The sequence below is a fragment of the Haliotis rubra genome, unplaced genomic scaffold (genome assembly GCF_003918875.1).
Source record: "Haliotis rubra isolate DU_JTF1 unplaced genomic scaffold, ASM391887v1 Scf1926, whole genome shotgun sequence".
Lineage (NCBI taxonomy): Eukaryota > Metazoa > Mollusca > Gastropoda > Lepetellida > Haliotidae > Haliotis > Haliotis rubra.
Genome location: NW_025765921.1, coordinates 229 through 13,258, shown reverse-complemented (window position 1 = coordinate 13,258; position 13,030 = coordinate 229). Strand labels below are relative to the sequence as shown.

The 13,030-nt window shown below is 39.8% G+C and overlaps 1 protein-coding gene across 1 annotated transcript; it reads right to left on the bottom strand.

Annotated features, from left to right (window-relative positions):
- Window positions 1-247: 247 nt before the first annotated feature.
- LOC124274648 (histone-lysine N-methyltransferase EHMT2-like) lies at window positions 248-11,895 on the bottom strand. The gene is made up of 5 exons (XM_046710007.1): window positions 11,891-11,895; window positions 5,182-5,186; window positions 3,566-3,622; window positions 2,568-2,645; window positions 248-1,003 (listed from the first exon to the last, which is right to left on the bottom strand). The coding sequence occupies exon 5, from the start codon at window positions 867-869 to the stop codon at window positions 399-401; it is 471 nt and encodes a 156-aa protein (XP_046565963.1). The 5' UTR covers window positions 870-1,003; window positions 2,568-2,645; window positions 3,566-3,622; window positions 5,182-5,186; window positions 11,891-11,895; the 3' UTR covers window positions 248-398.
- Between the last annotated feature and the right edge of the window lie 1,135 nt (window positions 11,896-13,030).

Below are 13,030 nucleotides of genomic sequence, written 5' to 3'. Positions count from 1 at the left end.
GTTGAGCGCCAAATCTCTTGGCGAACCGCTGCACTCTGAGGTCACAGAGTGCAGCGAGATGTAAACAAACCGTTTGTTGTTGTCTATTGTGTGATTAATTACAAACTAATGAACATAAACATGTCATGACAAATGATTTACGTAGAATTATATTACGAAATGCCGTGTTAATATACCAATTACTTAGGATCTGTATTTACACTCACCTGATCAAGTTCCAAACACAACAAATGACAAAATATCTGAAAATGTTTCACAAGTTTTATTTTCCTAACATACGTCAAACATCCTCACCTTAATGCTGAAATATAAAACACGATGACGTGAACGTCACACACCACGTCAGTGTCAGTAATGACATGTACTCCATGACTGTCTACACCAACACCACACTGACTTCAGTGTCCACCACGTGACACCAGGAGATCCGACAGTTGAGGATGTCGCCTGCCTCTCGCCACGTCGGTCGCTGTCTGCCCGCGGTTGTTCCAGGCGTTGACGTCCACCCCGCCCAGAGACAGGACAAACTTCACTGTCTCCCTGTCTCCTCCCCAACAGGCCCAGTGAAGGATGTTGTCACCGTTATCGTCCACCAGTGACACATCAGCACCTCGACTCACAAGGAACTCCACCACATCCCTGTGTCCCCCCAGTGCTGCCCACATCACCGGTGTCCTGTTCCACCGTCCTCCTCTACTGTTGATGTCCACCCCGTCCAGAGACAGGACAAACTCCACTGTCTTCCTGTCTCCTCCCACACAGGCCCAGTCAAGGGTGTTGTTACCGTTATCGTCCACCAGTGACACATCAGCACCTCGACTCACAAGGAGCTCCACCACATCCCTGTGTCCCCCCAGTGCTGCCTCCATCACCGGTGTCCTGCTGCTCCTCCATCCTCTACTGTTGACGTCTGCGTGACCCGCTGACAGGATCCGCCTCACCTCCTCCAGGTCACCGCTCCTGCTGGCGTAGTAGAGGTCGCGGCCTGCTTGTGATGGAGTCGCTGTAACACAAAGTAAACTGTGTACACATTGGGACATCTGCGTTGTACATTGTTTACATCACAGAGTGTTGATACAGACATGGACATAGATGCATCATTTAAACAATTCCACGAACACTTTGGGGAAGGACGACAACTGGTTAATGTAATGAAGGATTGTTTGTTGTTAAAATAAGCCTTTCTATCAATAATATTCTGTGTTTGGCTGGAGAGTGTTCATGTTTGGTGGACAGATATAAGCATATTACACTGGTTTACTGCGTCTGTTTTATGACGGAGTCGGATCCTGACAGCCCAGTGACTGACATCATGAACATCAATCGATGATACGTCTATCTATCAACTTGTTAGTAGGGTAGGGGTTAGCTACCACCTGCTGTGTTCTCCCACCTACCGTCTATCTATCAGCCTGTTACTAGGGTAGGGGTTAGCTACCACCTGCTGTGTTCTCCCACCTACCGTCTGTCTATCACCTTGTTACTAGGGTAGGGGTTAGCTACCACCTGCTGTGTTCTCCCACCTACCGTCTATCTATCAGCCTGTTACTAGGGTAGGGGTTAGCTACCACCTGCTGTGTTCTCCCACCTACCGTCTATCTATCAGCCTGTTACTAGGGTAGGGGTTAGCTAGCACCTGCTGTGTTCTCCCACCTACCGTCTGTCTATCAGCCTGTTACTAGGGTAGGAGTTAGCTACCACCTGCTGTGTTCTCCCACCTACCGTCTGTCTATCAGCCTGTTACTAGGGTAGGGGTTAGCTACCACCTGCTGTGTTCTCCCACCTACCGTCTATCTATCAACTTGTTACTAGGGTAGGGGTTAGCTACCACCTGCTGTGTTCTCCCACCTACCGTCTATCTATCAGCCTGTTACTAGGGTAGGGGTTAGCTACCACCTGCTTTGTTCTCCCACCTACCGTCTATCTATCAGCCTGTTACTAGGGTAGGAGTTAGCTACCACCTGCTTTGTTCTCCCGCCTACCGTCTATCTATCAGCTTGTTAGTAGGGTAGGGGTTAGCTACCACCTGCTGTGTTCTCCCACCTACCGTCTATCTATCAACTTGTTACTAGGGTAGGGGTTAGCTACCACCTGCTGTGTTCTCCCACCTACCGTCTATCTATCAACTTGTTACTAGGGTAGGGGTTAGCTACCACCTGCTGTGTTCTCCCACCTACCGTCTATCTATCAGCCTGTTACTAGCGTAGGGGTTAGCTACCACCTGCTGTGTTCTCCCACCTACCGTCTATCTATCAGCTTGTTACTAGGGTAGGGGTTAGGTACCACCTGCTGTGTTCTCCCACCTACCGTCTATCTATCAACTTGTTAGTAGGGTAGGGGTTAGCTACCACCTGCTGTGTTCTCCCACCTACCGTCTATCTATCAGCCTGTTACTAGCGTAGGGGTTAGCTACCACCTGCTGTGTTCTCCCACCTACCGTCTATCTATCAACTTGCTACTAGGGTAGGGGTTAGCTACCACCTGCTGTGTTCTCCCACCTACCGTCTATCTATCAACTTGTTAGTAGGGTAGGGGTTAGCTACCACCTGCTGTGTTCTCCCACCTACCGTGTGTAGAAGACGTTGGTTTGGCCCCTGGGAGCAGATGGTCCGTCTCGCTCCCACCCTGACTGGGATCAGTGGAGTCTGAAACAGAGAATAGCCTGTTTAGTAAACTATATAGAGCACATTAGCTTGTTTAGTAAACTATATAGAGGACAATAGCATTACAAATCCTGGGCAGGTATACAACAAATAGCCTGTTTAGTAAACTATATAGAGGACAATAGCCTGTTTAGTAAACTATATAAAGCACAATAGCATTACAAATACTGGCCAGGTATACAACAAATAGCCTGTTTAGTAAACTATATAGAGGACAATAGCCTGTTTAGTAAATTATATAAAGCACAATAGCCTGTTTAGCAAACTATATAAAGCACAATAGCAATACAAATACTGGCCAGGTATACAACAAATAGCCTGTTTAGTAAACTATATAGAGGACAATAGCCTGTTTAGTAAACTATATAAAGCACAATAGCATTACAAATACTGGCCAGGTATACAACAAATAGCCTGTTTAGTGAACTATATAGAGCACAATAGCATTACAAATACTGGCCAGGTATACAACAAATAGCTTTTTTAGTAAACTATATAGAGCAAAATAGCCTGTTTAGTTAACTATATAAAGCACAATAGCATTACAAATACTGGCCAGGTATACAACAAATAGCCTGTTTAGTGAACTATATAGAGCACAATAGCATTACAAATACTGGCCAGGTATACAAAAAATAGCTTGTTTAGTAAACTATATAGAGCACAATAGCCTGTTTAGTAAACTATATAAAGCACAATAGCATTACAAATACTGGCCAGGTATACAACAAATAGCCTGTTTAGTGAACTATATAGAGCACAATAGCATTACAAATACTGGCCAGGTATACAACAAATAGCCTATGTTGAGTTAGAATTAAAGTATGCACGCTTATCATAGCATAGTAAACACATGTTCCCAGATTAAGGAGAGCTAGCACCGGCTGTGTTTTCCCACCTACCCTGTATATCAGACTCTCCTGTGGTCACTTGGGGCAGTGGATTCCGACCAGTCCAGACTGAAACAGGGCATGGGCTGTTATTAAATATGATGTTAAAATATCACTGATTTCCATTTTTTCCACTGAATAAAATACCGACTTGTTATCAGAATGTCTAATAGTTTTGTATCCTGGGTAATCTCTCAATACAACTCAAATTTAGACTGTTGGAAGAAAAAACACTTTCAGAATCCTATTACATGTGCTAACGTTCATAGCTCAGTGTCATAAGCTATACAGCGTCTTTGTTTTTACCTACCCAGATACATTGTCTCTCTTTGTTGTTATGTGGAATTTGTTGATTACAGTTTTAAGTTGTGTAGTAACATAAGTTTAGACACTAAAAGCATTAACAGTTTTGTCACTGGATAGACACGCAAGAAAAAGCATATCTTCAATACAGTACAATACTGGAGATGTGAAGCAGTTGTATTGGAACAGGAGGAATTACATCATCTACCTTACCTCAGTCTGGATTGATTAGCATATTTGTTTGATTGTATGGATTGTTGGTAGAATGAGAAGGACACGACCACGTGTTCTGGGAAGAATGGGTTTTTTTTAGTCTGTAGGGATGCAGTGTTTCTTGGGTTCATAACAGTTTCAGGCAGGTTGGGTAAATTGCTAAATTCAAATTAAAATTAGCCGTACGACATCAAACAAATTGGCAATTATAACGATAGATGTAAACAGCACTATGTCTAACCTAACGGCAAAACATACATATGTGTTTTGTTTGCAGAGTACGCAAGTGCAGTAGGTCTAGATCTAGATTATGTATACTACACTGAAATAACATGTAAGTCTATGGAAATTACATCAAGTGGCCCAATATAAGTGGCACGGGTCTGTGTGGTGACAAGGGTTGATATTGTGATTGTCCGTGTGATGGACGCCGATGCTGCGATGGTCTATTTTGCAGTCAGTCAGATAATAGGAGAATCCAGCACACGTGCCCTTACGACTGTTATACCTCGTCATTCTATAAAATAACTGCTGCAGAATTCTACTCTTTTTCCACACATTTTCGGAACTGTAATGTGAGAAAGCCTATACTGTAGTCATGGACCTCGTGTGTGGCATGAAGCTTCGTCTACCAAATTATTCTCGGCCTAACCATCACGTCTGTGTTGCATATACCTGGCATCAAGGTTCACACATGTGCCAAAATTGTCTCGCATTCCGCCGATCGGTAAAATTAAAACAATGTTGGCTCATGAATGTATATATATTGTCGCCGCCATTTGTTTCCGATACAGGCCAGTGTGGTCTGGGTGTAAACTTTGTGTGAGGCAGGCGGGGCATTACGTAAACATATACTGTCAATCAATCTTACTCTATTCCCAATTTCTGGATCCATGTTATTTTCACAATAATAAGTGTAAAAGTAGAAACCAGTAACTCACCCGCCCATCACGCTCAGCACAAGTCATACACTTCTAGTGTCAGTCATGAACTGCCTTGACTGGCGACACCACACCGAGAAGGTGCTAGTTATGACGTCACTATGACGTGGCAGAGTAGAGTCGGTCATATTTTGGCGCCTGACTGCGTGAACGGATCAACCGCTTGTGAGCCAGGCCTATTGTAGCCTGATAATGATATACTGTCCGGCTGCCAGACGCCACGCCAAGATTAATGTGGTGTGGTATATTCTCAACAGACCCATTATCTAACATATATTCAAACAGACGTGTGATTTTATTAGGAAAAGTACAGGGTCCAAGTATTGTACCCCTAGTCGACATGCACCTACACCTCTACAAGCTTTAGAATTACGTCGCTTCCGGTGACATGCGTAAAGTGTGAGGCCTGTTGATGCCTATTGTTGCCAGAATTCTGTCACGTGTTACGGTAAAAAAAATTAGAAACCCCTCATCAATGGAATTTTTATACAATAGATATCAGAACGCAAAAAATCATTAACATAATCCAGCATTGTAGGAAGAACAGCCTGTCGGATGTGGGCAAAACACCATAAAGTTAATTAAATCAGTTAAGTCAAATTCCATCCACGTCACATCCGTGTTTATGTAAATAGACCGATCCAACTGTCAATCAAAACAAGCGCGCGCTTCAGTCAGTGAGAAGGTCGGGTGTTCCTTAATGGATATGTTTCACTTACCCCCTTGATGCCGAGTTTTTTTTCAGGCGCACATTTTCATACGCTTTGAAAAGTGAACGTTGTGCGAGAATTGCGCTCGCGTGGTCCTGGATCTGCGTACGGCTATAAAATTACACAGAAATGTAGAATATTAAATTTCCTATCCGTTGGTATAAATATAAATGCAACTTCCTTGGCGGTTTGAGAAATAGACACTGTTAAATGTTGTCCACAGTTTGTTATGCGTTAAAAAACAGTAAATGTATCCGCTTTTTATCGCGCACCGATAAAAGCACTGTGCTACGAATTTTTTAATGTGGCCTCTTTACGGAAAGTGTTAGCGAAGAAAATGCAGCCTGATATCTGAACGATATAGAGTGTGTATATAAATTGGGTTTATGTGCTTGTGCATAACGTTATACGCTCAACATTAAAAATGACTCGCAATAGACCATTCTTAGCCAATATGCATGACCTCGAGGTCAAATCGAAAGCGAGGCTTAAATAGGTTGACCCCACCTTGAAAATGGCGACCTCGAAAAGGAAAGATTACTGCTGTGTGCCTTTGCGTTGGAGTGATGCCCGTAAGGATTTTACGGTATCTTTCACCATATTCCCAAGAATAAGATCAGAAGAAGGCAGTGGTTGACGAAAATACTTGAGATCCTGGAAAATGATTCATAGTAAGTACAAAATAATTACGGCACATGTCATAGTCTAGATCTGCCGTGTAATGTACAAACTGTTCACTATGCAAGGTTTTGATATCAGGGGCTCGTGTACAATGTGAATGTCACACACACACAGACACATTCAAACACCACCCCACCCCACACACACATTGTCATGTTCAAAATCAGTGATCACCCCCTAGTTCATATGTACACAATTGACCCTCCCCTGCCTCCCAAAACAAACTGGGAGACACCCCAACCCCCACAAACACTGCACCTAAAATCATCATCACCCCCTAGTCATAAATTATGAACGGTCCAATATATTAAAAACAATTAAGCATATCGACATGTGCAGACACTCTTGTCATGATGGCAAGGGAATTTTATTTACCGAAATATTCTGTGTCCGTGAAATTAGATTGGCTGCAAATCAAAAGTAACATTTCAAGTACATATATATGAAGGACATACATTTGTATATGCAGGGACATACACATGCTGTTAAAAAAAATCTTGAATATGTATCTACTTTCAAAATTACTGCATACTGACCAGTACTTCAGGGATACAGGACATATTACTGGACAATGTAATTACACCAACTGAAATATATTTAGTGTTTAAACATCCATTTCAGATGCTGCTAATTAAGAGTCAGAGAGCATGTAACCAGCTCAGGAACCTCCCATAAGGAATCTACCACAGTCACCATCTCAGATACAGTAAGAATGTCAGATCGTATTAAGTTAATTTTGCCAACATTAAAAGAATGTAATACAACTGAACTTTGACCTATATGCTATGTTATTTACATATAAAAATATTGATTGCCCATACTGTCTAAAATATGAAATGATTTTAGCCTCTATTCCTGATGTATATTTGTAATTCCAGAGATATATTTATTGTTTGTGTGGTCGAAGAGATAATACTGATGCTTTACAATGCTTATTTTACTGTGAAGCAGAGAGTGATACAGCAGCCACTGACCCCAGTCCTACATAGAACAACTCCAGCAAAACTTACATGAACAGGGGAGGCAACTCAAAGAAAGGTTGACAAAATAGAAAAATTGAACAGAAAACTTGAACTTGAAAAGTTTGGAGTTTGTAAATTCATGTATGATGATAAAATTGATTGAAAATTTTACAGTATTCCATCATTTCAAACATTGGCACTGATTAGCTGGAACGTTTTCGTTTGTTGAATATCTTCCAGGTTTTGTGAAGTACCTTGCCCAAACAGCACAAAAAATTGACAGACATGAATGTAAAATTGTGAAATTGTTTGGTGCTTTTGTGATGTGTAAATGATGGATGAAAAAAAGAGACAGCTGTAATACATACACATTGATGGATTTAACTGAAAAATAGACAGGTCTTTCATAATGGCATAGTTGTAGATGTAACTTATTTGCTGCTGTTTAATTAATAATTGATGAAAAAGGAATGTATTTCATCCTGTTTGAAAAGAAGTTAGTTGGGAATCAGAAAAGAACATCATTCATAGGTAAGAGATTATGATAATGTGTAAAGGGAGAAACTATGATAAAAGTATGCATTGATCCAGCGGTAATTGTTGCCATTTATGCCAGACTAATCTAAAAGGATGCTTCTCTGAACATAAAATATTGCACCAATATATTTTCAATTTGCATCCTCTGAAAATTTATTGTTATTCAATAGTATTACAGTTGGAAGCTATTGTGAATGTGTCTATTGTTATTGGACTTTACAAGACACCATTTCAAAATAAATTATTATTATTAACTGCACCCAGGTGTTCGTTATTTATTTGGGTTAATTGTTTGCTTGTGTGAATCCTGTTATGTTATTCTGATAATATGTTCTCCTTAAAATGTCTTCAGTTATAGTGGTACAGAATAAATACACCTGATCTACAATAAATCAATTTTATGGTATAGTAACACAGAATTGAAAATTGGTTCAAATATTCCCTATGCGAGGTACCTTTTCACTTGTCCATTTAGGTAAGTAATTATTCACCTCCAAATCCAGTCAAGGAAAAAACTTGAAAAAATCATCCAGTTTTGTCATCGCGCATTGTGTCCCACCAGAGACTATATACCATGATAGATGTTGATTAGAAATAAATAGTTTCTACATGATGATGTAATGGCGATTCGTTTTTCCTCTGCGATTGTAACATGCAGCTGGCTACACTTTGCTGGCGCACACCGCCATCACCACTGAAGGTCCTGTACAACTGTAAATAAATGCACGCGTGAATAAATAATTATGAGTCGATGGGACAAAACATTCTTTAACAGAAAAAATACCCAAACAAAATAATTTCATCACATGAATAATACAAAACAAATTTGTTTTACGGTCCAAGATCCACTCGAGGAGAGCTATCGTGATCTACATGTGCCTTATAATTCCTCGATTATCCAGCTCAAGAATTAACATCACTTCTCCCCATGTGGAAGTGGATAGTGATTTGAATCCAGGCTGCAGGAAATACGTTGAGTCTTTTTGCTTTGTTCGCTATGTTGATGAAGTAAACGTAATTGACACCCTTGGTAATATTCCACTATTGTGACTTCCCTTAATAAATGCTGGGCAACATATGGTACGTTACACGAATATCTAGGTCATATGACTCTATCGTAGATGTACAGTAATTATTCAATTCCTTCAATCCGTGGATACATACAGAAACATTTGTGTAGCCCTTTCCCATTTCTCTGCGATTTCCCCGAACTACTGGACGGTTTCGTAATGTGTACCGTTTCAAGGGAAATTTGAAACCCAGAAAGTATACGGTGAGGTTTGTCGCCATTATGCGATTGTGTCCTTGCCCCATTTAAATCTCGTTGCCTTGGTACAGATATGAATATTCATGAGGCCCCTCATTAAAGAATGGTCTATAAATGTCAAAATGGAATTTCTTCTGGTGACGTCATTACGACGATAGAGAGTCATGACGGTACGATAATGCATAAGGGGAACATGCTCTAACAATAAGTCAATGTAACTCGTGATCACTTGGAGAGAATTTGTTGTGGATAATGACGCTTATATTTTTTCGTTATTTTATGTTCATGAGTGAACCAAACTATTCCAATTCAAAGTTCCCCAGTGTGTGAGCCGGATGCAAGTTTGTTAGTTTCCACAATTTACAAGGAAAAATGACAACGCGTATTACGTGTGAAAGCGCATAATACTTGATTCCGGGATGGCTCTCTATCAAACATATATGCTCTAGTTCCCCTTAGATTCCCATATTATCCTGTTTGTGTAGATGTAAGTTGGCCCTGAATTTTGCATCGTTATTACCAAGAATAGCTTCAACCATATTTTCCAAATGTAATGAAATTAGCACAGAAATAATACAAGATTTTAGTTGATGTCATTGCTTGTTTTGGCGAATTTTGCGACGTCGGAAAAAGACGACATTGGTAAATGCTGATCAGTATATATCTCACCTAATTTCCATTAATTGTATAAAAGGTCTCAGCTTCTACGTGAAGAATTTAACACTCACTCTTAAGACAAAACATAAAATGACCCCGGTTTTCAAAATTTAAATAGTGTCCTGAATATATCAACAAATGAACGGTTTGACTTGATATATCTTATTGTATGAACAACATCGCGCACGTAAGCTTGGCATCAATTTAACGTAAAAATAAAATAATATTTCACAACACTCGAATATTTTTGTTTAGGATAAAAATTTTGTGTGTTTGATGATTGTATGGCCTTCTTTGCTTACGTATACAGTAGAAAGTTGCAAAAGATAGCTATTCCCATATATGGAACTATATATTTAGAATATGGATGGGAAGATTTGGTCCAATTTAACACATAAGATGGTATATATATTTCCCAACAATTTTCCAATAAATGTGAAGTTAGAGGTAGATATCCACATCATCGCAATATTATTTATTCGAATATGAATTGATTATATTATCGGAAACAATGATAGAAAATCATAAAACGTTTCCAACAAACGCACCTAGCCGATCAATGGCCATCATTCTTTTGTCTATAAAAACGACACAAAATTATGCGAATGAACGAGATAATTCCTTTGAATATGTGTGCATATACATTTCATACCATATATAAATCATTTTTCATTAATATTATCCGAAGTTTACAATATAAGGTTAGAATTAAATCACCGTTTCATTAACCTGTTCATATATGAGAGTACGATAATAGCCCAAATAAAATTGAATATTATTACATCAAGTAGGAACTAAAGTAGTTACAGTTATGGCTACGTTCTGAACTTCTAACACTCTGGTGTAAAGGTTTAGAATATGGTGTATTGCACTAAATATGTCAATTTCTTGTATAAAATATGGTTCAAACAATCCAAAACTTTCAAAGAGAGATAAAACACCTGTAAACCCTATATGCACGTAGCTATATGATATTGAACAAAGGGCTAAATGTAGATACTGAAGTCAGTTTCATGAAAAAGTATCTGAACTATACGCAAAATATACACCCATAATACTGACGGTATGATCGGAGGATTGGGCGATTGTGTTTACTCTTGTTCAACCGGACCTTTCACCTCAGCGGCAGAAATTGCCCTGAGTATGTAGAACAATATGTTGACGTATGACATCACTACCACTGACCGATTTCTTAAAATATGCCGTCTTTGCTGACAACCGAGGAATTTTAGGATTTTTGCGAGACCCTTCCATTGATTCAGGGATCGTTTTGTACATAAATATGAGATATAAGTAATCAGAATGATTCACGACTATCTGTGTGTTGTTATATGTTTTTATCGTTTTCACTATAAGTAAGAGAAAAAGCCAAATGCAGATAATTACCGTTGTAGATTCTGCATTGATTTGCGTCAGTCATGGCGTCACGCTTTACGCAAATCCTTTGACAATTTCTTAAGAACTATTACTATCATTGCATTTAATATCTATTTATAATTTTCCTATTTCTTGCTACGATACTCTTCTTCCTTACATATTCCAAAGGTATTGAGCCATTGCAAGCAATGAATAGACGGGATGAATGTTGAAAAATTTAAGAAAATGCTACGCGAAGTGGCAAAATCGGAATTTGTCTTTTTGTTTACATTTCAGAGAAGCGCAGTCTTCTCAAGCACAGCGTTCGTTTTCACACCCAATATGTTTCGTCTCATTTTATCTAAAGACAGTTGGTGCATTGGTGAGAAGCGCAGACCAGTTACCAGTGCAGTTTACAGATGTATGGGGAATTCAGTGATGCATTTTTTTCCGAAGCTGAATATGAAATATACGTGATGTAATAGGCGTCTCAATACCGGCCTTAGCGAAACATTGATTTTGTAAACACTATCCAATAATATTATGAAATAGTCCAGTCATCCTGGTAAAGATTCTGGACCTAACCCACCACAAATTGCAACAGAAATGATTTCCAGCTGTTTGTAAGATCCTGAACCGGTTCCTTTATAACATATAGCAAAGAGTCTGGAAAATACCAGTGGTGGAACAAAGGAGTCAAATCGACTCACCAAAGGTCCTTAGGGGGTCATCTTCGCTTCTCCGAAATCTTAGGATGGAAATGCAAACTTTTTTGTAATCACTCCTCAGTGGCATCCCAAGTTATATATCAAATAAAAGCTCTGTTTACAGGCTTTTCAAGGATGCTATACGTTTAATAGGTATTAGCCTCATAATATTTGTTTTATTTTAAAAACGATTCTGAAAAGCATGGCAATCGTTTCCAGACATCCATATGTATGTGTATGCTACGATTATGTAAAACTAATAATACTAAAAAACAATGTTTAATAATTTTGGAAACGGTATTGCTTTTATATCTTTAAAATAAAACGAACATTTAAAAATGCAGTTAAAGTCCTTTAAATTTTAATTGACTAACATTTGTTGTCCTGCCAATGATGATTGACATGAGCACAAGTGACTTGTCACCACCTGGGAACATGGAAAACAATGTCACACCAATCGTCACTTTTGATCCACAGTCTCTCTGGCGGAAGAAGCGAGATAAAATTTCCAGTAAGGCGCTGTCGGGGTTTGAGATTAACGGGACCGGACTGGAATATCGTGGATGGAGGTCCATTTGCCGGGACTACGGTAGTGATATGGCAAATGACAATTCTAGTTCGCTAACAGGAAGGCGCCGGAGCTGACTCCGAAATCATTTCATGGCCCATACTCGGTGCACTTTCGTATGGTACTCGGAACGTTTCAGACATACGCTTCGATGGCGGTGATGGAGGAGGATAAAACCATGGCGGATGCCAAAGTACGACGAAACGGATGGTGATCTGACTTTGTTGATCTGTTTCGTACCATCGGTTAATTTGGCCTGATGGTTCCGAAAACGTTGACTTTCGTCGCGAACCGGAGTTCGAATCGCTTTGGACGATAGCGAATTTTACAATGGCGAAGCGGAATGTTGCTCGGAATATTTAACAAAGACGACGCCGAAACAAACTAGATCGTCGAGATACCCGAAAAAGAATACTGACGAACGGGACGTGGGCTTTGGATTCGATACCGCGGACTGGGCAAATTATCGCAGCCCGGAATTCGACAAAAGAAAGCTGAAACGACTGGAAGACATGGGATACCGTATCCAATGTCGCAACTGTATGTCGGTTGGTTTCGATTCCGGCGGAGGATTC